This window comes from Coturnix japonica, chromosome 7 (genome assembly GCF_054131305.1).
Source record: "Coturnix japonica strain WE chromosome 7, WE-NBRP24, whole genome shotgun sequence".
In the NCBI taxonomy this organism is placed as follows: Eukaryota; Metazoa; Chordata; class Aves; order Galliformes; family Phasianidae; genus Coturnix; species Coturnix japonica.
In genome coordinates, this window is record NC_140669.1 from 889,315 (window position 1) to 916,141 (window position 26,827).

A 26,827-nucleotide genomic window follows, 5' to 3' on the forward strand; every position below is an offset into this window, starting at 1 on the left:
GCAAACCTTGCTCTGCAACACCAATAGGATGCACGGCCTGATACTAAAAATCTCTTGCAGTCACAATGCTGCTTTCCACCCTTACTCCAACGAAACACACACCCAGCATCGTGTCGTTTTTTAAGTGCATAATCAAACTGCAGAATCAAACTATCTCTATTTAGTATCGGTCCCATCGAAGCAAAGTTCCTGTTCAGTGGGAGGAAAGTTCCTTGTAATAGGAAAAACAATTGTGCCAGGTTTAATCAAAAGTGAAAGGGATCTGGTGAATGTTCCCTTTGAGCCACATAACCCGCTGCTAATTTCAGGATGGGCTCAGAAACAAGGGTAATAAAAAACGTCCTTCGTAGTAACTGAGGAGGACTGAAGAGCAACTGCAACTGCAGCTAATGCCAAAATCTGCAAGTCTGCTCCGTGCTACCGAAACGCTTTTCACCTACCTGGGAAGCAATAAAATGAGAGGTAGGGGAGGGGGGAAGGAATAAAATCCCACTACAATATACCAAGGGAAATATAGCTTCTCAACTACAGCCTTATCGCTGTTAGTGTTCTCTAGAATTTCTTTCTCCTCCTTGACCTCCCCTGTACAAACAAACAGATGGAGCTGAAGCACAGTCAACTTTTTAGAAACTAAAACAAGTGGGAAATTATTCACACCAAGCGACGGGGGTTTGTATGCTGCCCCAGCAGCCTATGATTGCTGAAATACACTTAGTAAGGCAGAGTGCCTATCTTCCAACTCTCAACAACGCTGTAACCGATTAGTTAAAACTTCACCATAAATAGGTAGCTTTGACAGACTGGAGGCAATTTATGACGTGGAAAATGTACTGACCTGCTCACATCAGGAAACCTGACTGGAAAATAGAGAACTTGGCACTTCGGTCTGATTATTTTTTCCAGATCCTTAGGTCTGTGGTCAGGAATCAGCTTCATAAATTTTCCAATGGATGTAAGAAACGATTCCATATTAAAAGCAGAGTTGAACACCACAATATCAGCAACCAAACTGTAAAAAGCAGTGAAGGTTAATGAACACACTGCTGCTGCAAAAGGAGCGAAGCTATTTTAAATGCAATGAAAACAGGATACATATTCTCATACACAAAAATGTGTAATGGCAAAGCCAATTAATATTAGCCTTTTCAGTTGAACCAGAAGTAGCATAAGTACCTCAATCAGATATGTTCCAATTCTTATGTTTTTAGACTCTGAATTATGTTTGAACTTTTAAAAAGCAAATAATAATATATTATTATCACCCTAAAGGAGCAGATCCCATCCTATCCACGGTTCACTTTCCATTCATAACATGGGTAAGATTAATATTATTGTCCTTGTTTTTTCAGAGCCCCACAAACAGATTAGGGGCACTGTAATATGTCTTCAGTAGAACCTGGAAGAAGACTCCACACAGAAAACCCTTTGTACTGAAGGACAGCATCTGTTTACATGGGTGTACAGGACAAGGGGGAATGGTATTAAGCTGAGACAGGGGAGGTTTAGGTTGGATCTTAGGAAGTTTTTCACCCAGAGGGTGGTGACGCACTGGAACAGGTTGCCCAAGGAGGCTGTGGATGCCCCATCCCTGCAGGCATTCAAGGCCAGGCTGGATGTGGCTCTGGGCAGCCTGGGCTGCTGGTTGGTGACCCTGCACACAGCAGAGGGTTGGAACCAGATAATCATTGTGGGTCTTTTCAGCCAAGGCCATTCTACGATTCTATGATTCCATTCTATGACAACTTACCTTTGGTTAACCTACCTTTGACAGGCCACGTGGGCCAGGGACTGGGATAACAAAGATAAACCGTTTTGTTTGTTTAACCTATGCACAAAAAGTGCATGCACTAAACAGAAACTAGATACCACATAATTCACAGAATCAAATAAAAAGAAAAAAAAGTTTGGTACGTTAATACACTGCATTGCTCCTTAGCACCGTGTTCTAAAATCAAGCAGATCAAGAGATCTCAGAAGCAGCTGGAACAGTAATTTAGGAAATACACCTCAAGTTGGTCAGGGGACAGTAGAAAGTTACCCAGGCCCTGAAGTATCCAGAACTGTGAATGGGAAGCTCTGACACTGCCTTGGCTGCCCTGGCAAATGCAGCACTGATGGAGGTAAGGTTGGCACCTAGCAAAGGCTCCAGACATTTCTGTCTCTCTTTGTCTCATATATTGAGCCTCATCTGTTCAGCTTTATCCTGGAGGCTGTGTGTAGCACTGCAAACCTGAACACTCTTGTCACCCTTGCAGCTCAAGCAGCTACAAGGAAAAGAATTCCACCATTGAAATGTGTGACTTTATTACCAGTATCACTGCAACACTTCTGAATCATTAAGGAGAAAATAAAATCTCCCTTAACGACTCAAGAAGATTCCAAGTGCTCCAATTTCAATTTTCTCCCAAACATCTATGCAAAACATCACGGAAAGATAGAGCAGGAAACATACCAATATAAAGATAGAGCTAAAAATATGTATTTTCACATTTCTAGTATTTCCAACAGATTTGGAAGATGGCATTTCCTTGCAGATGACCGCTAGGTAGTTAAGCACTGCACTGAGGAGATGGCTTCCATTTGCTCTTAAAAATGGGGTTTATACAGTAACAAAAATGAAAGATGGAAATTGCGTAATTATACAGAGGTGCTACTGGAAGCTGAAGGAAATGGAATGGAGCATCTATAGAAGACTTTCAGGGGGAGGCAAGGCAAAAGAATTTTACTATTTTAAAAACGCATGCTAGGAAGATAATGTCTGTCAGCTTCCAATAAAAAATAATTGCCGTAAGAAAGCAAAACATACACAAAACAACATTCCTCACCTCAGTGCCACAAAGACATCTTCATGGTGTAAAATCCAGCAATGGCTGCTAAAGCTTTCATCGCACTGCTCACTAAACTCTCCCACTCAACTGCTATAGCAGTGAAACATGCACAAATGCAGCAGTGGCAGCTGCAGAATGGCCAGAGCGTGCCCTGAGAAATCTCACTATAAACTGGCCTACATTATAATGATACAAAAGCTTGACTTATATCTTGAAATGCTTGGTCCCTGGTCCTCATAATTCTCCTAATAGCAGTTAGGAAAGAAAAGATCACTCAAATCAATTCATTTCAGTTCTCAGAACAACTCAGTTTTGCTGTTTCACTTAGGTTTGTACAGAGTCTAACCACAAAGCTTTTCAGTATGGTGGTTATTAACTTCTTTCATTAACTTAGATTCAAGAAATACATTCGTTTTTAGCAACAATAAAGGACCGCAGCCTTTAAAATGTCTGGGTATTTTAGCACTGCACAATTTCTGAATACCAGATGAAAAAAAAATATAAGGACTTATCTGGTATGTTTACTGCCCTCCCTTCAAAAGAAAAGTGCGGCATTACATTTTAATTTCTGTTTATTTCCCTAAAACCCTCTCTATAATTTCAGTTGGATGCAGTAAAAGCTATGGCCGAGCAGGACGTGCTTAGCTGGGCTTTGCTAAGCAAACATGAAACAAAGCATTTCTGTCACAACAGCCAAGATGGGGCAAAACCCACACAGCTACCAGGTATGTCACAGTAGCTCAACAGAATCACAGGACAGCTTGGGTTGGAAGGGACCTTAAAGATGACCTGGTTCCATGCCCATGCCACGGGTAAGGCTGCCACCCACCACTGGTGCTGGTATCAATGCTCTTTTATACACTGAGATAGATGAGTGGATAGAGGATGTGGTTATAGCCAGAACCCTTTTCTCAGCTCCTCTTTGGGACGCTGTTTGTACCACTGCTTATTACAGTCTCTTCAGTTCAGTGGAAGGGGACTCCTCAGAGCTGGCAGCGCTGAGCATCGGTACATAGAAGGACACATTAAACTACACAGAGAGGTGTGAGAAACACATACCATGAAAGAATCTGGTTGTATCCATACTGAAAATCCCTTTCCTTGCACTTCTGGACAGGATATGCCAATTGGTTCTCATGGAAGTAGAGAACCTTTTTCAATTTGCCCAGGTCAGGGCGCAGGGCAGCGAGTTCAGCCAGGTTAAGCACGGAGCTTGCAAAGAGGATCCTGGAAACAAGGAGAGCAGTGTTTAGTGCCCGTGAGCATGCTCACAGGGGTCACCCCTTACCCTTCGCCTCCCCTTCTCCCCCCCAAGAAAAACATAACCCCTATAGGGACACATCAATAGCTAAGCCTTAATACCATGTAGCAGCATTCGAAGTTTTGATCTCTTAAAAAGCAGCTGCTAAGAACCCAACTAGAAAAGCACTGAATCTCATTGGTCTTCCCAGCTCAGTTACAGAGAGATGCAAAATAAAAAAGCTGGATGGATTTTATTGAAAAAGGCAAGAAAAGCTGTATCTGAAGGACAAATGGAACAAAGATAAGGCTGGCTAGGGAATACTTTGCTTGCCAGTTTCATTACACTTTACTTCTTTATGCAACCAACTACTGAAATTCAATATATGAGCAGGAATGGCACATGTTCGTGTTATGACATAAACCCTTTTGATTTATGCAGTACACTTATCTAGTGTAGTCTCTTTTTTTTTTACCCTTTTCCTATGTTTTATTTTCTCATTTTTCTTAGGTATCCTACACAAGCAATGTCTGTATCCTCACACTCTGGTATGGCCATAGCACTCCTGCTATTCCACAGTCCATCGCATTGCTCACATCCATCAGGTATATTAAGCAGGCACAAACAACACTAACAAGCTGGTATCTCAGCCTTGTATAACCTAACAGGCTATCAGAAAATGGGCTTATTTAAATACATAATAGCACATTGCGACCCTGCTGAAAACAATGGCACATTTCCCATAATTTCTATGCAATTACATGAGTGCCTCCTGTCCCTTGGTCAGCAGACTCCGAATCACCTGAATCCTGAAACTACAGAGAACCACAGACACTCGTGTTATAAATTTCCCATTATAAAGGATAAAAAAAGTAAACTACAACCTTCCAACACTGGCTGTCAAACTAAATCCTTGTGAATTGCCCCAAATAACCACACACACACACATCATATATGTACCATAACGCTACCTTTGCTACTACACATATTGTCTTTGAGTAATCTGCATCTAGAGAACCCACTTCCTGGAGAACTCATCCTGCATCCGTCTTCATCAGCATGAATCAATGCTAATCTGAAAGGCTTACCAAAGTAAAAGATGAATGTGACTGCTTTGCTCATCAAATATTTGGTACTTCTAAAGGGATTGTTAAACAGAATAGCAATGAAGACACAAGCACCGCTTTACTACGAGCCACTCAAAGACCAAAGAAACAGTTGTTAGGTAAGTCACAACTTGTTTGCCACGTGGAGTGACAGCCCATAGAGCACACCATGACCAGGGCCAGGCACCAAGCAGATGGGAGAAGGCTTCCTACTGCAGGTACAACATGGCTAACACACAATAAGACTGCAAAAATAAGATTATTGGCTGCTTGGAGAAATGCTGGGCTGCCTTGTGGCTTATCCTTCCTTTTCCAATCCAATGGTATCCCAGAAATTCTTTCTGCAAGGAGTTGGGAAGAAAACTGAGCTGGTGCAAGAGAGTGGCTATAAACTCAGCTGTGTTTGAATGAGGAAGGAAAAGAAAAGATGGGACATGGGGACAGAAGGCAGGGGCAGCAACACAGGGCAGGACACACATGGCAGGGTGGGAAGAGCACGATGCAAACGCCAGGGTCATACGACAACAAGAGCTGAGGTTGAAGCCTGGGCACAGCTGCACAGCTCTGCAGCATCCAAACCCACTCAGATGGACAATGGCAGAGCAGTACAAATAAAGATGTTTACATCCACAGGAAAGGAAGGCAATTCTTGCAGACAAACCAAAGGAAGCTGAGCTGGACTGGATGACCTTTAAAGATCCCTTCCAACTCTAAGGATTCTGTGATGCTACAATTGAATACAACAGCACCATTGCAGAGAACCAGAGGCAGGCTTCTCTTAAGGCAAAAAGGACCAAAACTTGGGATGCATGCAAGAACCAGACCTAAATATTCTACAGTGCAAACGAGAACTGATAAGAATTAACAAGCAGATCACTTAGCACTGCCCAGCTCATACATAAACCAGTGCCGAGAGAAAACTGTTGCAATTACTAGAAAATTCTGATTTAGAAGCTGAAATGACACTGCTTACATTTCTCACGGCAAATGAAGTGTTGAATTGGTAACAGCATTAGAAAACACCTTTCCTCATTCACTTGCATCACTTATCGGTGCTTCAAGAACTGAACACAACGGGCACGAGATGCTCTCCTGTTTGTTTCTTTGCTGGCATAAAAGCTGCTAACTACCAGCACGGAGCACTTGCTCCAGCTTTGTGAACCTAAATAGCACCTGACAGCCCAAGTCACCATGAACATGCCCACAGTGCAGCCGTGGACGTGGTTAATGGACTCACGCAGGGCACTGGAGGATATGCTGCCGTGGATTTCCACTTAACACCTATTACAAGGGGAAGAAGGGAAAGTTTATTATAATGTAACGTGCGACATAAATATATGTCAGTTGTCATTCCGTGTGACACTGACTTTCATTTTACCTCGGGTTATTATTTAAGTAATAAATCCTAACAAGGTGAGCTTTATCATCCCACCGAGTGTATCCGGGAGGTAGAGACACAAGGTGATGGCAAGAACGCTCCAAACATGATAATTCCTGACAGCTGCTGCTTGAGCACAAGTTAAATTGAACAGTTTATCTCAGCATAAAGATGTTATAAGGTTTTATGTTTAATTTAAAAAAATTAACATAAAACCCAGAGAAAGCAGAGTTAGGCAATCTTTCACAAACATGACATACTACAATCACTGCATAAGCTGGATTAGTACTTATTACCATGCTACTAGAGAATTAAGCTGTTTTTAGACCACCAAAGAGCTTTAAATTGCAACTTTTGTCTCTGTAAGAGAAACCTATATTTAAAACGTCTGCTAAATTCAAATTAACTGCTACATCATTAGCTTGCCACCTCACAAAAAAAAAAAAAAACAACACATTTAAACTGCTATTACAGTGTTCTTATCCAAACCTATCACTGCTGCAACACATAATAAAACAGTAGCCCTCCATAAATACAAAGTGTCACAGAGCTGAAGGTCACAGCAGTGACTCCCCTGCTGTCCTCCCCAGGACAACTCCAGGCACTCTGCGGCCCCCAGGACGTGGTGCCCAGCAGCACCAGCACCTTGGAGGCCAGCCAGACTGCAGGGCCACCCTCCGCACAGGCTCTGGTTTTATGCTAAGCTTGTGCTTAATTTGAAGCACTTAATTGTCCTCCTGACTTCTGAGGAACTACTTACGTGAATTAAGTTAAGCGGGTGCTTAATTCATACAAATATTCATGGGGAGGAGGCCGAGCAGGCTTGCAGACTGAGAGCAGCGTTGTGTGTGCAGAATGACCTGACCTTTGTTCAGCCCGTTCTTTAATTTCCAAGAGCTGAAAAGGACTAAAATTAAAAAAAAAATAATAATAAAAAATAATAAAAGCATTTATATCATCAGCTGACAACATGCATCAGCCTGATATGGGTTTCCATTTATATCAAGCAGAATATAAAAGTAAAGGTGCCAAAACATTTTTGTTTTGTTTAATAGATCTTTGTGTCACGTAACCGTGATTTACTCTTTTAAGAGACTGCCCTAAATCTTTCAATTAAATTCCCATGCAACCTAACTAAAAACACATTTTGCCTTCCCACTGGGAGACCACACAGTGCACGTTTACCTATCTGTGATCCAGAGACAGAACCCTCTGGCTGGCTGAGCTTCCAGCACAAAGTGCACTGAAAACACAGCTGACTGGTATTGGAATCCTTGCAGCCTGGCAAGGGGCACTGCTGGAGGGAAGGGAATGAGCATCTACACAGAGCACCCAACACTGGGAGGGACAAGGACCAGTGAACCCAACACCCAGCTCTACGCTGCACCATCCAAACCCCATGGCAGTGTCCTACTGCTCCCTGAGCCCCACCAAGCCTTGGTGACACAGCCTGTCCCAAATGCACAGCCTGCATGTTGCCTTCACGCTCCTCAAGAACAAACCTGAGGGTTCTGGTTCCTCCATCTCATCCCCCAGCACACCCTTGGGTTCAACCCAGTCATTTGGACACATGCACTGATTTGGCTTTAAGGTGTGCTTTCCAGCTCTAATCCACACACCAAACAGCATCATTAACACGAGCAACACTAAACAGACCAGTCATCTTCATTCAGTGTCACACGTTCTCTTAGGATCAACTCGCAGAAGGTGTGCTTTTATCACTGCACCGAGAATACAGTGACCGCAATCGGATACAAAATGCTTTTTCATTTCCCACTGAACAATAGATGCTCCTGAATTTCCAAATAATAAATACCAATCAAGGATAATATACGACAGTACACAACATGATAGAAATTAACTCTAATTTTTTTGGACATGCAACGCACAAATGTCAAAAATGCTTATAGATCCTATAATACATATCTCATAAATTACACTTTTATAGATAGAGTGTAATTTGAAATGTTTACAGAAATAATTAAGTCTTACTATTCGAACATGCCTTATTTTTCAAAACAAATCACAAGGGCTGTCATGCCTTTCATCTTAATTAGGCCACGTGTTTGTCTTATTTATTTGTTATGCACTTTCATAAACGTTTACAAATATTAATCGCAAAGAAAAATATTTCTTCCTCTTGCTGTAATTCCTATACAGAGCACAGCGATAGATATTCAAGGCTCCTACTAGTTCAGTAGTTTAGGATTTGGAGTTAGTGTTGTATATTGAAATAGATTGTACATTAATATTTTCTTTTAAACTCATACTTCAAATCCCTTTTGTTGTGCTTGTATTGAAAATGACACCCTCCCTTCCTTGTTTTATATAGTACACCACTCAGGACAAGAGTTGAAATTCTTCCTCCTGCTGTCACAGACCTCAGGCTCCATTTTCCAAAAGAATTTACTGCCTTGAAATCAAGTTTTCCCCTTCTTCATACAGACCGTATCCCAAACAAAGCTCTAAACCATCTGCCCGAGCATCTGCTATTTGACGTTCCTGGAGCAGAGGGGGCTGCACGTCCAGCCCCATTGCTGCCGGTCCCATCCTTCTGTTTCTCAACCAACATTTTCAGACCTCTGCCAGGACTACAGGTAGGATCTTCCAGAGCCTGCAGTCCTAACCTGCTGACTCCACTGACACAAGTCAGCAGAACCAAACATTAAATACAGCCACTCCCTCGCCTTTAAAATATTCAAGCAGTCTACATAGATGCATTAGGTTTTTTAGGAGAAGCGTTTGGGTTCTCCATCAATTCTTCCTTTAATTTTTGATTTTTCAGTATCTTTTGAGATACTGAAAATGAAGCGAATGCGGCTAAAACTACTGTAGTATTTGACATTGAGAGCTGAGCTTGAAATTCAAGACTAAATTGAGGAGAGGCTTTTCAGGTTCTGAGGAGAGGCCATATTTTGTTTGTATCCCTTTGGTTTTTAGGCAACAGCACTGAAGCTTCTTCAGTTTTATTAAGTGCAAAGCACTATTTTCTTTCCCTGATTTGTAATTAAATTTGGCTTCAATTAATTACTGACAGATGCACATTTTTACTTTAGTGGCCAGATTGCTCACCATGGGCTACATCATGCTCTCTGTTTCCATGAAGAGAGAGGTCGAGACCGAGCAGCTCTTGCTGTGGTGATGGGGAAAGGAGAATGCCACAAACCCACATCATCTTCCTTGTTCAGATCTCACACTGTCAGCACTAAATAATGAAGAGAAGGCATCTTATTAGGGCAGAACATAAGCAAAGCAGGATGCCCTGCTAATGAAAAGAAACCATTGGATGGCTGATGAGAGATGTACAGATCAATTCTGTTGAAGTATATGCTGTAAGGCGTATTTGCAAGAGCAAATAAAACACAAGAAAAAGAAAGTATAAGAAAGAGAAGGCAACAAATGCACAAGGGAGAACGTAAAGGATGTAGGCACGTATAGTGAAAAGATTTTTTTTAAAGGAAAAACATATTAAATTGGTTTTCTTACTCCAAACTAATCACATAAGACTCACAAAACTTTGTTTACTGCTTTTAAATCCGTGACTTCATTTAATTGGGTCTCTTACCCGTCATCTAATTCTGGGATGACAAAAAAAATTATAGCAAGTGACTGGCATGAAAAATGTACCTCTTAGATGGCAGGAATACGGCAAAGTCCTAAGATGACACATCACAATTCAGCTCTTCAATAGCAAAGCCAAAGAAGCAACTTGATGACAACTACACCACATCGGATGGCGTCCACTGAAGGTGGCCTGACACACCGAAGTGAAGAAACAAGTATGTTATCCAGCTTTATCTGTAATGACTCTGTGGGTATTATTTTTTATTGTAGCATGCACTCGGTGCATTGGCATACACAGAGCATTACTGGGTGCATACATGCTGCACTGTGCTTCTCTGTTCTGAGCATAGGATTTCTACCCACGAATCTACGAAGTGATGGAGGGAACCAAATGAAAGAAAGAAACTTAAGGGGTATATAAATGGATGCTTTCATGTATAGTAGGTAAGTTAAAACAAACAAACAAGTTATTTTTCTTCTATTTAAAAAAGCTTTTGAGAAATCAAAGCTCAAATCCTCTCCCAATTTTCACATTTTACACGTAAAAGAGAAAATACACAACCAGAAAAGCCGTGCAGTTCACACGATCACAGAGCAAAGACGGGCAGGGTCTCAGCAGACTGGTTGGCAGTTTTATGTTTCAAGTGCCCCCAAATTCTGTTCTCCAAGACATGTCTGACTGCCACCTGCTTTCTATGTTACTTCAGGCACTTTGATACGTAAATACTTAAAGACTTGTTTATTTTGGGAGGGGTGGGGGGGGGTAACTTTGAAGGGCAATGCTAAAAGGAATGTAGCTTTCTTAGCAAATAGCTTTCAGATTTTCCTAATATTCCACATCTCTGATTTCATCTCAGATTATCTATAAACATCAAGTCCTCTTAAACCTATTTTTACAGAAGCTAATGCTCTTGTAGCTAATTTTTCACCCTGCAATAATGCCACTGCAGAGCATCAATCCAAGGCAAAGCTACTGCTTCAGAATGGGGACCTGAAGACAAGCAGGATTCTTCCCAGAAAACTAATACAGTCCTCGAAAAAACTCTGACTGTCATAAAACCTGAGCAGCTGGCAACTCTGTCACCATGAAGTATCCATATGGAAGACCGAGATGTGTCAAACTACCCAAAACGAGTTTGGATAGTGCAGAAGATGGAATAAATAATTCAGTATCTTCAACACTTTCAACAGCAGGTAGTAGATATGCTACCTGCTTCTACAATGTGCCAAAATGTAACATGTGAGTGAGAGCGAGGGAGAGAATGCGAGTATCTCCAACCTGTTTTCATGAGGGTATTTTGCTCGAGGAAGTTCTCTTTTTAGAGGCATATGATCCGTATCAGATGTTTGTCAGGAGCAGGCAGCACTACAGAACATTAGGAATAACTTAGTAACTTTAATATATACTCACCAACTGCACACTGTTTCATATATATATGTGTATATATGAATATGTATATGGTCATATATATCTGTGGGTGTATATGAGTGTATATATAGACATATATATGATAATCTTAATCAAATGTAACATAAAAATATAAGAAAAGTGAAAATATTTATTTCTCCCAACAGCCTCTCACACTTCTACAATGCACATTGCTGTGGCACAGTGACAGCTTCCTGCCTTAATGCAAGCGAGCAGATTATTCAGTATGATCAGCTGAACTTGTAATCACAACTACAGTTTAAATGTTTCTGGTCTGTGCTCATGGAGGCTGCAGGAGAACCGCAGTGATGCCAGGAATGGAAGGACTGAGCCCAACCTGCAAGGAGTCAGTGCTTAACCAGCACACAACCAATAGCCTGTGGGACAGCAGGCAGACCAACGTTCAATGGTGAACCAACAAGGAAAGTTTCAGTCTTCACCTACTGTGTGCTAATTTCCAACCTTAGCCTCTCTCATTCGACGGTTTCTGAACGTGGTACAGCTACCAGACTTGAACGATTACGCTGAAATGGCTGACTGACCAAATGAAGTGAGATTTCAAAGAAGTGAGACAAACACTCTCCTTCAATTCAAAAGCTGCCAAACATATTTCATCGAACCTTCAAAAAATAATTGTTTTGCCTGTTCTGAATTAAGCCTGAAGTGCTTTAAGAAAGGTTTCTCTACAAACATGGCTAAAGATCACAAAGGGGAGCATTTGGATTGAATGTAACCCTTCAGTCATCTATTCCTTAAATAAAACTTGCAGAATGCCTGGCATATACCATAAACCGATTTATTTCCATTTACGTAACATGTTTTTTAAGTGTAATCGGAATTGATGCCCTTTCATTTTATTGCACATTATCACAGCAGGCCTTTCTTTGCAATGCCACCAGCAAAAGAGATGGAAACAACAACAAAAAAAAGGCTCTTGGTGGGACACCAACACCTACACAAGAATGTGCAGAGAAAGAGAGAATTCAAAGAGAATGTGCCAAACACGCACCTGAGAGCACTCGGCAGTTCTGAACCTGAAGCTTTCTGTCCATTTTTGAGACACTCTCCACATCTTGGCTAAAAGTTTTGCAGATGTGACCACTAAACCACTATGCTATAGTCATGACCGGGCCATTTTTATGTATGGATGCATTGCCCAAGTAAGCAAAGTGACCCCAACTCCCCCCATGGAAATATCTAAATTAAAAAGTCATAATCAAAGGGTTTTCGGGTTCCAGATATTTTACAGATTATTCTCCCAGCTACTGCATCATAAACTTCTGAATTCATTTTATCACAAAATAAAGGGCCCAGCACAGAACACCCATTGCTCCCCAGTAACACGCAAGTGAAATACCACAGTGAGAAGAACGTACCAGATACTTTCTAATCTTTAAGATTCAGAAAGTGAGGCCGAAGATTGCTTATCAAGGGCCATGAAGAGAATCAGTGCCATGGTGAGAACTCAGGAGCCCAAGACTCAAAGATAAGAGAAAGTCACGGTCTGGTGATCTAATCGATCTACGGATTATCATGTCACTTTGTCTACATATCTTATGGACCCTGCTCACCACAGTACCTGACACACTTCCTGAATGAAGCGTTATCTTCATGAGACCATAGGCAGTATTTTCAGATAGCGTATTTTTAGGCACAGACATCACATGCATATGCACAGAGGTTCATATGCCATATGCATTCACATAGAAATCTAAGCACACGCATACACAACACACATCTAAACTATATATTTTATACATGTGTGTATATATGTAGATTTATAACCACCCTTCTCTCAAATTCCACACTATGATTTGAGGTGTCTGGCCAACAGGAGTTTCTATCTGCAAAAATGGAGCACAATGGAATATTTTTGGATTTAGGTCTCCAAATAACGCAGTTTTTCCGGCGCTGCCTTTGGTCTACATGTAAGGCCTTTCAGGAGCTCTCAGAAAGGAAACTTGACTCGAGCTGTTTGTCAGAATGACTGGAGGTATTCTCTGGAAAGTATTTCAAAAAGAGTTCTGGACCATTGGTAGCTGCACAGTCATATGGGATTCATTTTCTGCATATATCTCTATAGAGCGCTGGATGAAACAAATTAACTTTAAAATTCAAAGATCTTTATACAGCCCTGTGCTTTTAGGTACAGATATTTAAGCAATCTCCATTTCCTGCCAAACACTGAAATGGATAGTAAATTACATTAAATTATTAGGGATACAACCAGTAAAATTTCTCTTCTGCTTTCTCTGCTAGCTGCTGCATCTTGGAATTCCTTGCACTGAGTATTAAAGACAGTTTAATATTACCTGTGATTTTCATTCCTTCTCCAATTAAAGCACTAAGCATGTGCAAGACACACAATGGCACGTCTGAAGATTGCTGTGGGCAGCAGCAGACTCACAAGCATTCTCCATAGGAGATAACTCGAGTACTTGGCTCAAGAAAACAGAATTTAGTTACCACGATCCATTCTGTAGCACTCTGAGATGATTTCAGGATGATGATCTTAGGATTCATCCACCCTGATTTCTGTTCTTAGAAAGTAATGAATGAACAAACAGACAACACAGAAGGAGGAACTTACACATTGCTGGCACTGCTAAAGCCCCACCTCCAGCTCAACTCTATGATCATTACAGATGACCACCACTCACAGGCAGAACCCCAGCCTGCAAGACACACCAAGAGGGGCAAGTTCTCATCTTGACTCCTTTATGGCAATTCAGGAAGAAAGGTATTTAGGTGCTGAATTTCCATCTTTATTTTTTGGAAGATAATATGGGAAATCTCTCCCTTTCTGCAGGACCTGTAGGTTGACATGAAGGGAAAGATGCAAGCCAGTAGGCAAAGAATGAATACACACTTTTTCTCCTTCTTGCTCCTACTTCTACTAATACCAGTACCACAAGTTTCACTAGAAACAAGTAAATAATGAAGGAGGAGCGGAGCACTAGTGAGAGAACATAGAAAAAATAATCACATCCACTGGGGATTATATAGTGCAGTGTCCTGAGCTATCCCACAGCAGACCTCCTCAGGGCTACTGTTTCAAGTAAAAATTAAACATTACACAGAAACAGTTCAAGATTGACATTTTCCAGCTTTGTGTCAAGTTACATTATTTGAATGAATCTCAACTTTTAAAAACATCAAAACACCAAAGAAAAGCAGATGAGGGCTGTATAAAAAAAAAAAGCACAACACTGAGAAATGAGACTCTCACTAGAAGCAGAACAGCCACCCATGTTGAGCATTACCAGAGGCAGGATTAGGTAATGATGCCTTTAAATAAAAATTACCATCCGAGCTTTTTGTTGCAAGTTCAATATGAAGAATGCTCATTACTCCATGAGCACTATTTTGCTCGTGCCCTTACTCAGGGGGTGCACTCGGTTTTTGCACGCCCACTTCACAAGAGCCCCAGTTGGCCAAACCCAAAAGGAACCCAGCATGATGCTCAGGGTGGTGAGCTACAACTAAGCTCAACGCAGCCCCAGAACTACAGCAGGAGCTCTTCAGAAGCAGAAAAAAAGGCAGGCAGGATTTTTCTCTAAGTTACCCCAGAAATTCTACTCCATCTTTAATAACAGAAAGCACTCGACCGCCCTCCCCTCTCATCTCTCAAGCACTTGCAGAAAGCCTGCTCTTAACCCCGCTGCACAGGCTGAAATTCCCTTTCATCTTCCATTTATTTTCATTTTTACCTGAAAGGGAGAGGAGAGCTGGGTTTTTAAGCACAACAAACCCAAACGGGGCTGTTTTGCAATGTATTAGATTGTGGTCTCCTTCCATCGATGGGAACGCATACCTGAACTTCTGCAGAAATAACAACTTGGCCCTTTTGATTTAAGCATGGCATATATTTAATGTAATGTTCATCTATATATGTTCTCACTGTTTAAGAACTCAGCACAGGTGTTATTAATAAAATAAATTTATTTTTAAAAAGGATGCTATTCTATAAGCTTTGAAGCTCACACATAGCCTAACTTAACCCAGCTTTGGCTCATCTGGTCTTTAAATGACTCCTTTCATGTGGTCAGCCCACGAGCCATACGTACTGCTGCTCAATCACGCCACTGTACATCGTCAGCGTGAGGATGATTTGCATGATTTGCATTTCCTGTACCGTTTGAGCTTCAATGAGCTCTAAGCACCACGTACAAAAGAAACCACTGCCAAGTAATGCAAAGATTTTACTTAAACCAGATGAGACTGTTTTAGTCAGGCTGCCAATAAGAAAGGGAGGGGGGGAAAAAAAGGAGTCTCAGGGATATCCTGTTAAATAAGGATTTATTTGTAGGGAATCTGAACCCTAGACGAGCAGCTACTTCTCAAATCTGAAAGTTGCATGGATTCCTTAATAAATATGGCCAAGCATCAAAGAATTCAGTGAGATTTTTTTTTCCCCTCTGTGTTGGTAAGATTTTGGCACCGCATTATGTTACCAATTTACGTATTTAAGAGCACATAAATGGGTTCTGATTACATTAGCTTTCCTACCGTATAAAACTAAATCTGATTAAACCAAATTCGCCCATTCCTGGTTAAATTTCTCCCTGTGAAGAAATCTTTTATTTTATCGCAAATGATCAATAAAAGCTGTCGGACAAATAGCTCTGATAGAAGCAGCACTACAGTGGGCTCAATGAATAAGTACAAAAGTGGGAAAAAAAAATGTGGCAGAGCCTCGTTGTCACAAAAAACAGAGACAGATGGGGAGACAGACCTATATGATGCTACAAATAGATGAATATCTTGCAAGGATTGCAACAAATGTTTTAAGACGGAGTCGAAATTTGAAGAACTGCAGATTTGCTTGTGGTGCTGCCTGTACGTCCACCTGAAATCCACAAGCTGGAAGATGATCCTTACGTATATTATCAAGGTTTCAAAAATAACAAGAAAAAACGCACGGTGTACTTCACGGTTTTGCAAGATCTTTTCCAGATAACGACGCAATTAACTATACCGTTATTTAGCAGAGGTCCTGTGTGAGCTATTAGGACAAAGAAGAACTGAGAAAGTTTGCTTTAATTACATTTTTAAGAAACCTGCTTCAGGAGTGCCCCACTGCAACTTAAACACAGAGGCGCGAACTTCATGCGCAACGCTGTATTTTACAACGGGTCTCAGCTTCAATTGGAAGATAAATTCTGCAAGATGAACGTCTTATAGAGCAAGCAGCATCTGAGCAGCCGTTCATCACGTACGCCTGATAGCAACTGAAAGCTGTCTGCTGGAGCACCGGAGGAATCTGCATACAATCATGCTTAATGAAAACCACAGCCAACTCCCACCGCTGCTCTTTCCAAAGGATATTCATTCTCAGAACGTTCAGTTGCATCTTCAGCTCTCTGGATTATCAAAGTGTTACCAAGTCATAAGAAGAGCACAAGGAGTTACCGAAGGGTTAAACCCTGTCTTGAATATGAAAAATGCACGTATTCCATCGCTGTCTGCAAACACACAGCATCACAGCATTCCATAGCATGACCGTAACATTTAGCAACAGAAACGGCCACCATATTAAAAATGCCTTCTGTCATTTTTCCACTTAGAGATCCCCTGCATAATGCTCTTATTTAAAGGTCAGCTAATTTTATTATAGAAAGTAACTAATAACCTTCATTAATTCTTGGACGTGCAGACTTCTAGCACATCAACCAAATAAATAACACACTGAGACAATACAATACAAACAGAGCTGTTGAATATAAGCTCTACCGTGCGAGCAAAAAAAATATATATCTGCAATTGCAACAGACAAAAGAGGTCATTAGAAATGTAATACATTTTTTTCCTCATGAGCTGGAACAGATAGAGCTGAGAAAAAGCAGATCTGCTGATACACACCCACAGTCCAAAACACTGAGACCATCTAAAGAGGTGCTAAATGCTCTCACCTGCACATGGCCAGGCACAATCCCCAGTGCTGCACTGCATGGATGTGCCCAATATCGGAGAATCTAACTGAGAATTTACCTTACAAAGTTCCTAATTTAATGTCCAAAGAATGCAAAAAATATCAAAGCTAAAAACGTGCGTGTTTACGTTGTATCTTCACGACGTCCCTTGTAAGGAAAGCACTATATAAAATGATTCACCAACATCCACAGTTTTATCAGGCAATTTTCTCTTACACCAGTGGGCTCGCGTGCAACGCTATTCATTATCAGCCTTCCCCAGCACACTGCTTTCAGTTAGTTTGCTCCTAAGAAACATCACCGCGCTCGAAACTAAAAATAGATTGCTATTTTGGGCTACTTAATCACACAAGGAAAAGAAACAGTTTGTATCAGTCTTCTTTAATTTACAAAATAATTCCGCCGTGCGCCCTGCGCATATATCATAGAAATCACTGGTGCTCCACCGGCAGGGCAAGCTGCATGCCTGCTGCTGCCGGAGCAAAACGTGCTTTCAAAGATCCCAGCAACAATAGTCTTGTGACTAAATAAGAAACAGAAGCAGAAGCCATGAGCCAAGCAGATACCTATCGGTTTCCTTGAGCTTAATCTGATTAAAACATGGCTCTCAAAAATGTTAAATAGAATGCCACGTCAGAGAGCAGGCGCATGATAAAAATAGCTCCTGACAGGAAATCATTATTAAACCGGCATTACTAGTGTATCTGTTATGGAAATTTCCCTGTAATTTTTCAAGGTTTCCCCTCATGTTCTTCTTCAGTTGCCTGTTACACTTTTTTTTTCTTTCTTTCTTTCTTTTTCATCAATGGCGTTTAAGTTGGAGATGTAAAAAGAAAATTATCACCGCAATTTTCCGACTAGATTCTGCTCAATACCATCTCAAGTACGTCGTACATCATTTTGTCATTCACTTTAACAAGAAATCACATAACATTCATAGGCAGAAAATAACCCAAAACTGGCAAGTGCCACTGTGGCAAAAACATACTCATATGTCATGGCAGGAAAATGTCTTAAATTCAATTACTTTTGTAATGAAAGCATCTTACATGTTTTTAATTGGGGAAAAGCTGCTAGGAGTGACCCGAGAGCTATTCTAGCATCCATCAGCCAGATTGAGAAAAAGTAAACTTTTGATAATATGCTGTAACGTGCATCAACATTAATATTTTGTAAAGCTTAGGTAAGTAAAATCAATTTCAGCACTCAAAACTCCCAGCCACTGCAGTCCTGCTCACTGCTACCATCCTCCTCACAAACACCCCAACCATCACTAGGAAATAAACTTGGTTTCTCTCTTAAACATCCACCAAATGGATTTTTCAGAATACTAGAGCTCTTGTATGTTTGGCTGGTGTTTTCTAAGACCTGCTTGACGTTCACCCTGGGTTTCAATATATTCGTCCCACTAAGGCCATACTATGCCTGACCCAGCATGAAGGGATCGCACATCCCATTGGCAGCGATACTTCAGCCTCATTCCATGAAGTCCTGCAAGAGCATTCCCACCCATTCTATTTAATATCCCCCCTCACATTAAGAAATTATATCTACTAGAGGGATAACTCTTACTGCAGTCATCTCCTTTGACAAAGCAGAAAAAAGCACCCAACTGTGAAACATCAGAAACCAAGGTTTGAACCATCTCGACTTGAATGCAAATTTATTTAGATCTCGAGGCAACACAACTCAATGCATTCTGCTGATAAAGGTGGGCCCAGAAGTCTAGGATCTGAATCCCTACAATAAGACTTCAACCAGGACACATGCAATGTCACGGGGAAGGATAGGCAGCCTGAAATGCCAGGAAGAAAACCCCAATTAAAATGTCACAACACGATAAAACACAGAAATGGAAGGGGTGTGGGAAGCCAAGGATGAATGAAGATGGAGCAATCTGCAAAATGCTCTACAAGCACTGCCTGAAAACTACTTCCAATGCTCCTAAAAACCCGAGCATAACCATAAGGTCACACAGCAAAAGTTCATTCAGATGAATAGCACTGCTCTTACCCAATACCAATATCCTGAAGCAGAGTGGTTATTGCGCTTTCCCAGTGGCACTGAAAAACCCAAAGCAATTGGTATGTACAAAACAGAACCTCTCTGCCCACATTCCCTGGCCAGCCTCAGCCCCCCCAGGCCCTATATTTTCACCACAAGTGTGCTGGCAATCAAGAATACCAACTTTCACACTGAATTCTCAATAAACACTGAATTCTCAATAAACACTGAATCTTATCACAAGAAATACACATGCCACATAGCTTCCTGGTTTGAAATACAGACTCAGAAGTAAGAGTTAGCAGACTAAGAAATTATTACACTAGTATTAATAGCAGCAATAGCACTGCGACCATTGGAAGAGACCTTGAAGAGATCATCTGGTTCCAACCATTTGCCTTCCTCATTAGCTGCCCCCTTCTTGTATCTGCTTTCTCTGTACTACCCAATGGAACAAGACACAGTGCAGTGGAGAAACTTTCAATCTCAAGGCTCTTAACACCAGAAATAGGTGTGTACAGTTATACAGAGGACTAATCCAATCACTGAAGGCTTATGAGTCATCCACTTCAGAAGGATGACCTGGATTTAAACAAGAATCTACAAAACTCTTGACTGTAAGTATCAATTTCAGCCTCCGACATGAAGAACAAGAAGCATCCTGCAGGCTGGAACCATCTATACATCCTACGGCAGAGCTGCCCACAAAGTAACCTCTCACCTAAGGAAATTCTTTTTTCCCTAAGAAGCCAAACAAAAACAATCTAAAATATTTATTGCCATGAGTTTCATCCTCATTCCATAAACTGTTTAAGAGACATGACATCATGCTAACTATCTAGACCTGTCTGGTTGATAACAGACCCAGATTTCACGCTGAAGACAAAGCGATAGAAATGTGAAAGGGTGCAAATCTACAGGTCACAGCAGATGCTGAACACCAGTCTGCCCTGCCAAGGCCAGAGCTGACAGTCCTGCAAGCACAGGAGGTCTAGCAGCGGCCAGGGCTGGCAGCGCAGGAACAAACCTGGCCAGCCTTCCACAAGGCTGCTGCCCACAGCTCCTGGCTACAGGGCTTCTCCACAAGTCAGTGCATTTCACAGAAGGCAGAATGACAAGCCTGAAAGAAGGTTAATACTAATTGAAGTTTGTAGCAGTGTGTAGCAGGGAACGAGTTCAAAGTAGCCATTAGAGAGAAATCCACCTTAAACATAAGCAAGTATATCTCAAGGCAGACTTCTCCCCAGCCACAAACATTTTGCTTCCAGGCCACACCGCAAATGGGTTGATTTTCAGCTTCCAGTTGGTATACAATGAAATTCCAAAACAGCACTGCAAGAGCACTTGGCAAATAGGTTTAATTCAGTTTTTGACACCCTAAACTTCCCAAGACTCTGTGAAAGAGCAGCCAGTGAATATCAGGTTGGGGGAGCCAAACAATCGTTTGTGAATGTGAGCACCACCTAAGTGTAACATCACTGCAGTCATAAAGCATACTGTTCCTTCATACAAACCTACTTCAGCTTCTCCTTCAGGTAGCTGGAAACATTCAACCAACAGATAGGTAATAAGACAAAATAATGTTGGTTGCCATTAAGCTGGTATGAATGAATGATTTTATCCATAAGTCTTCTACTGCTTATTTAGTGAATCCAAACATTAAAATGCTGCTTTCTTATTGTGAGTGCATGATCTCCTCAAGAAGACTATTTTCAGACATTTAAAAGAAAAGTTGACTTTACAATAGGAAAAACGAGTGTACCACATTTCAAATCCATTAAAATATAAAGTTCTGGTTACAGGCGCAACAATCTGCCTAATTAGTTTTTCCTAATTAGCAGGATGCTCTAACCTCTTTAATAAGACTTCTGTGGACAGAATGTTCCATATTGGTTATCCATCTGAGGGAAAACTGAACAAATACTTCTGGAGCACAGCTAATAGACCGAGCGTGGTCGGGCTTCGTGGTCAGCAGGCTGCTCACATGGGCTGGCACTTAATGCTGGCAATCTGCGAAAAGATGAAATAGTCTACTTAAAACGTACCACGGTTTGCATGACAACTCTCTTCATAACAACGGCACTGTAAAGACAAAATTAAGGGTATTATGAACACGAATTAATGAAGTAACTGTTTTAAACTCCATAGGATGAAGGAAATAAAAGAAAAAGAAATGAACACATGTACAGAATCGATATACACTGCACAAAGGTGAGCTCAAGATGGGAAGGCACATAGCATAGTGATGCTGTAACAACCCCAAGTGTGGCTCACACTTACGCTCCATCACGCAGCATCTGCATCGCACACAGTATTTATTTTTTTTACCTTCCTCTTTGTGATTCAGACGTAGTCTGGACCAAGAAATTAATAGGCAACAAAATTATCTCTGAGTCCTATCTCTTGCAATAAAATACACTCCCATCGTTACTACACACTGACCATGTAGTTTAAACTATCAGTTGAGAGAAATGCAGAGCTCCAGTCATGTATTTGGACAGAGGCAGATGCCCAAGATAAGGACAATTCAGGCCCTTACTTTGTTAGGAGTTTGAAGAGGAGCTGCTGAGCTTCATCTTAACAACAGAAATATTCTGTATACAGCTCAAAAAAGCAGGAAGCACACACAAGAATCTCAGGCACCAACCCACTCTCCCTGCAGAGCCCACCCATGCTCTGAACACACTGGTCTTGCATCCATCAACAGATCTCCTAAAAGCACAGGAAAGCTATTAGATTCTTCATTTTTTCCTCATCAGGATCTAAGAAAACCAAGAGACATGCACAAAATATAATTGAAGAGCAATCCCCTGAAAAGAAAAAAAAAAGCTTGCCAGACAGTAATAACAGTAGGTAGAGACATCATAAATATTGTCTTTAAATATACCCATATCCCAGAGACCCTATCCAATTCACAATGTCAGTGACCTCCCATGTGATTGTTAATGATGGAAATTAGTGCTTTAGAAGGGTAGATTTCTACTTGTTAATAAGGAATGTATATGCTACACACTGTAACATAGCAGGGCACAAACAAGACAAGCCTTAGGTTCCCTGCTCCATATTCAAAAAGTTTTTTAAAAAAGGGGGTAAGTTTTGCCATTTGTAACTCGTGCCACAATTTGGAATGATTACGTTACAATCTGTTCTTCCTGTTTTGAAACTCCTATCTACAGCCTCTTCCTAGAGATCTGCTGACTCGGGTAAGACCTGAGATCTGGGTTGAAAGCACGGAAGACCTGGATGCCTCAGCAGCCACAGAAACTACTGAGGTCTGATTCCAAAGTAGCCTGGGGACATAAGGTTCTCTGCAAGGCCAGCATGAAATCTCTCAGAGGTAGAGCTACAGTAAAACAGATTCAGCTTGCACAATCTTAAGTAAACAGTAATGCTAACAGTCTAGAGCAGACAGTAATGAGGTCTCTGTATCCAGGTCCTGTACCACATAGGTCACTTGCCTGCTTTCTTGAAGACATCACCCTCAGGGACCTGTAAATACAAGGGCTCATTCTGGAGGACCCCAGATGACCCAGAATACTGATGCTTAGTGGAAGTAACAGAGAGCAAAGGGAAAAAACAGTAGTAAGTCACGATTTGCATGATACATAGGCAGGTAGAAACTTCTTATTTCCTCCCAGTCTAGAGTCATGCTAAGAAGTGCATAATGCCCAATGGCAATGCTGGGCTAACTCAAACTACCTACAAACTTTCAGAGAGCTCATCAGGATAGGATGAAAGAGCCTCATTTGGAGGCTAAAGTCAAAACAAAAAGAACAAACGAGTAAAAAAATTAGTCTGCTAGCAGAGACAAAAATACTTCAAAGGGTTGCCAAATGGAGCAAAATAGTGAGGCTGTTTGTGGAGAACCCCTGCAGTCATCGCCCTTCACCACCCTACCAACCAACCACATCAGACTCTGCCAGCGCCACGATGCACTGGACATACTCGCAGGAAAGCGGGGCTAAAGCACACATTTCCTTTTTATCAATGGCTACAAGGCAGACAGAAGTTATGTCTGGCACTGTAAGCAGTACGATGGAGCACAGTTCCTTCAGAAATAACATCTAATTTTGGCTCATCTACAATTTATTACAGGACAGCCATAGCAAGAGAAATTCTCCCCCTAAATTAATTTAGGAATCATTTCCTTCAATAAATAAATAAATAAACAAAGATAACTTTTTCATTACAACTTCCCCAGCAATTCATCTTTTTTTCTTGCATAATTTCAGTATCTCTAGCACTATTTCTCCAAATGCATTTGGCATATAAATTTTTTTTTAGCTGTTATGTTTAAAATAAAATTGATTAGCAGGAAATTTCCGCATATGCACAGCTTAAAAGAATCCTGTTCCTCGGGGTTTAAACACAGAGATGTCACTACGTATGATAACTGTTTCATGTTTAGTGAGTTACAACTACTCTGTTACAAGTATGAAATGTAATTTGCTCACAAAAGCCAACGGCGCTGTCAAACCTGCAGTACTGCAGAAGAGCAGGAAAGAAATGCCTGCAAACTAACTGCTCCTAGATAACGGTCCCATTTATCATGCTTAAATTCCACCTTTAATTAAAAATGGGACGTCCTTTTACATACATAAAGACTGCATACGTTCTAACAGGTATTAACTCTTTCTATAATTTCTGCCAAAAAAAAAAATGAAAAAGAAGAGAAAATATGTATTTGATCTTTGATGTTCTGTCCACGGCTGTTTCCTTCACTCTTTCCTCAAGTTGCTGTTACACAAAGTGCAAGCAAGCTGCAGTGTGCAACAAGTAAAATGGAAGCAATGAGAGTTAGAACAAAAAACGATGAACAAGTTGGCAAGGTTAGAAACATAAACAATAAAAAAAAAATAAGTGCTCCGAAATGGAAAACATCCTTTAAAATGATGGCGTCCACTGGACCATCAGAGTTTATGTGCAGGAGGGAGGGAGGGAAAGACACAGACAAAGGACAGAGGCAAGAAAGGGAAGATAGCATCCAGGAGAAAAAGGAGATCACACAGATCATTATAGAACAAAGAGGAAAAAACGCCTTTTGGATGCTTTGTTTTTGACAAAGAGATTTCAATGAACAGACAGGGTGCACTTTGGTTGATATATTTTTTTAAAGGGAGAGTAAATCAATCATCATCCCAATTCAAAGTCTACCAAGGGAGGTACTGTTCCCAACATACTTGCGCTTAGCAGAGCAAGAGGGGAGAGGAGGAAACGAGTTGCTTCAACTGCAGTCTGGGGGAGTCAGAAGTCCCTATTAAATTTAATGCAGTCCAATGCACCGCAGTTGGCATATAATCCAACTAGGTAGACATCTCATACCTAAGGTAGAAACATCACAACCCACAAAGTTAAGTACTTTACGGGCAAGTTTAGCATTTCAGTTTGCTTCAGAAGAACGTTTACGAAGGGACTACAACAAGCATCCTCACTTACTATGCCTCAGCTCCCACCTGTGCAGTCCCCAAAACGATTAACTGGGTTCTTTTAGATGAAACTAAACCAGGAGGAGATGCTCTTGGAGAATTCAGTGCACTCAGGCCACCTCATGTGGACACACAGTCCATTGGAAGCTGTGCACATCTGGTTAGCCAGACAGCTCCCTAAGGAACAGCTGGAACAACAGCCCCATGGTGCTCTATAGCCTCCCCACAACCCCATCCAACTGCACTACTTGTAAACATAGCACCTGCTTAAGTAGTCAAATATGGGTTACAATTCCAGATCTGTCTGTAATCATGGAGGAACCAAGGAGAAAGAAGGAGAAAACAGTCTTCAGCACGTTTCTAGAGCAACCTACCTAGCCTTGCTCCAAGGCAACCCACTGCCAGAAAAAACACCCTGTGACAAACTGGGAGACAAGCAAAAAATTTGAACAAATATTTAAATTATATCATCTGCATTACATTTAGAAACCTGCCCTTCTGAAAGGTTTATCACTGTCATGAGAAGCACAGGATACCTGCTGTACAAGCGGGATGTCCAGACGCTTTGCTACCACAACCCTGGCTGCCCTGCAGTGGATCAGGCCATAAACCACGTTCCTCTAACAGCCCTCCTGCTGAGAGCTCTTCTTCACGTTGGGCACACATTAACCCTGCTGGCTAATTCTTGCTCCGCTGCAGACTGGCAACTGCACCATCCCTGGCAACCCGAACAGCAGCGTTCAGAACCGTGACCTTCCATGTGTGTGGGTCAGGCTAATGTTTGCAGAAAGAAAAAGAGATCAGTGGCAATGCAGACCTTCTCCCAGAGCGTTTCACTACGAACAGTTTGCATGATATAAAGTTTCTTTTTATTATAAATACCTCACAAAACTCAGCCGAGCTCTAAGTACCCATTAAGAAAGGCAGGTATTTGTAATGCTGGAATATAAAGCTATAAATCCACACCACGTGCAAACCAAGTATCTGACAAAATTTGCACTTGTTTCTAAGGCAAAAAAAAAAAGAGAAGAGATTAGGAAAGAAGCAGCACAGAAAAGAGAAAAAAAAAGAACTAATCAAGATTTTTTCCCTTTATTTGATACAAACCACAAGCTCTGCTTCTTCCCCTTTGAAAGATCAAATTAGTGTTACAGACCGGAATGACAATGAATTGCAGAAAGCATCATATTCCTTATTATACAGTACTGTATATATTTGTTATTTGAAAATAGAAATGTAATCTATAAGTAATCTAGAAATAAAATATATACACAGCAGCCATTTAAAAGGACAGATAAAATGCTCATTAAAACCCTAAGTGCAGAAATACTGAATCATAATGCACAATTTCATTACATTTTACTGCCAGCAATGTAAATATCAATTCTCCAGGTGATTCATAAAATTCATTTTAGAAAGAAAAATAAGGATTTCCCCAGGCACTCGAGAACATAAAGGAAAAAACACATGCTACAGTTTGAAAAACCAGACTGTTCTTTCATTGTCTCATCAGAATATTTCTCTGGAATTTCAGCAAATCTTTTACACATCAAACGGACAACTGCCATCCCACATTAGTACTGTCTATAGATCACGCACCAATCACAACGAGCTCCCTTCCCGCTCCCGCACCTCTCCTTGCATTGTGTTAATCATTCTGATCTTATTTATGCCAAATTTGAGATCATATATACTTCCCTCGACTTCAAAGGGAAGCGGCCTTGATTTAAATTCCTCTACAAACTCTTTTAACTCTCCAAATTGTGTTATGGTGCCTAATAGCAGGACCGGAGCGTGCACGGTGGGCAAATTAAACAACTCAACTTTTTTGGAGAGAAGATTGAGTGTGGGGGTTTACACACCAAAAAACAACGTAAAGAAAACCTGTCACTTTTAAAATGAATAGCTACCATCTGCCA

At 41.1% G+C, this 26,827-nt stretch overlaps 1 protein-coding gene across 48 annotated transcripts in view; it reads right to left on the reverse strand.

Moving 5' to 3' along the window:
• QTMAN (queuosine-tRNA mannosyltransferase) overlaps nucleotides 1-26,827 on the reverse strand; it is a 155,678-nt gene that overhangs the window by 75,754 nt on the left and 53,097 nt on the right. For 31 of the 48 annotated variants that reach the window (XR_014947860.1, XR_014947858.1, XR_014947857.1 and 28 more), the window contains 2 exons: nucleotides 3,888-4,055; nucleotides 836-1,009 (listed from right to left, as the gene is read on the reverse strand). Coding sequence is in view for 29 of the 48 variants with exons in the window: in XM_085552058.1 (XP_085408184.1) it covers nucleotides 836-1,009; nucleotides 3,888-4,055 (342 nt within the window). In the remaining 19 variants the exon portion in view is untranslated. Of the gene's footprint in view, nucleotides 1-835; nucleotides 1,010-3,887; nucleotides 4,056-9,624; nucleotides 9,758-10,179; nucleotides 10,302-21,334; nucleotides 21,493-26,827 lie in introns of those variants that run through there. The other 17 variants (XM_015869282.2, XM_085552078.1, XM_085552063.1 and 14 more) reach the window with 3 other exon arrangements.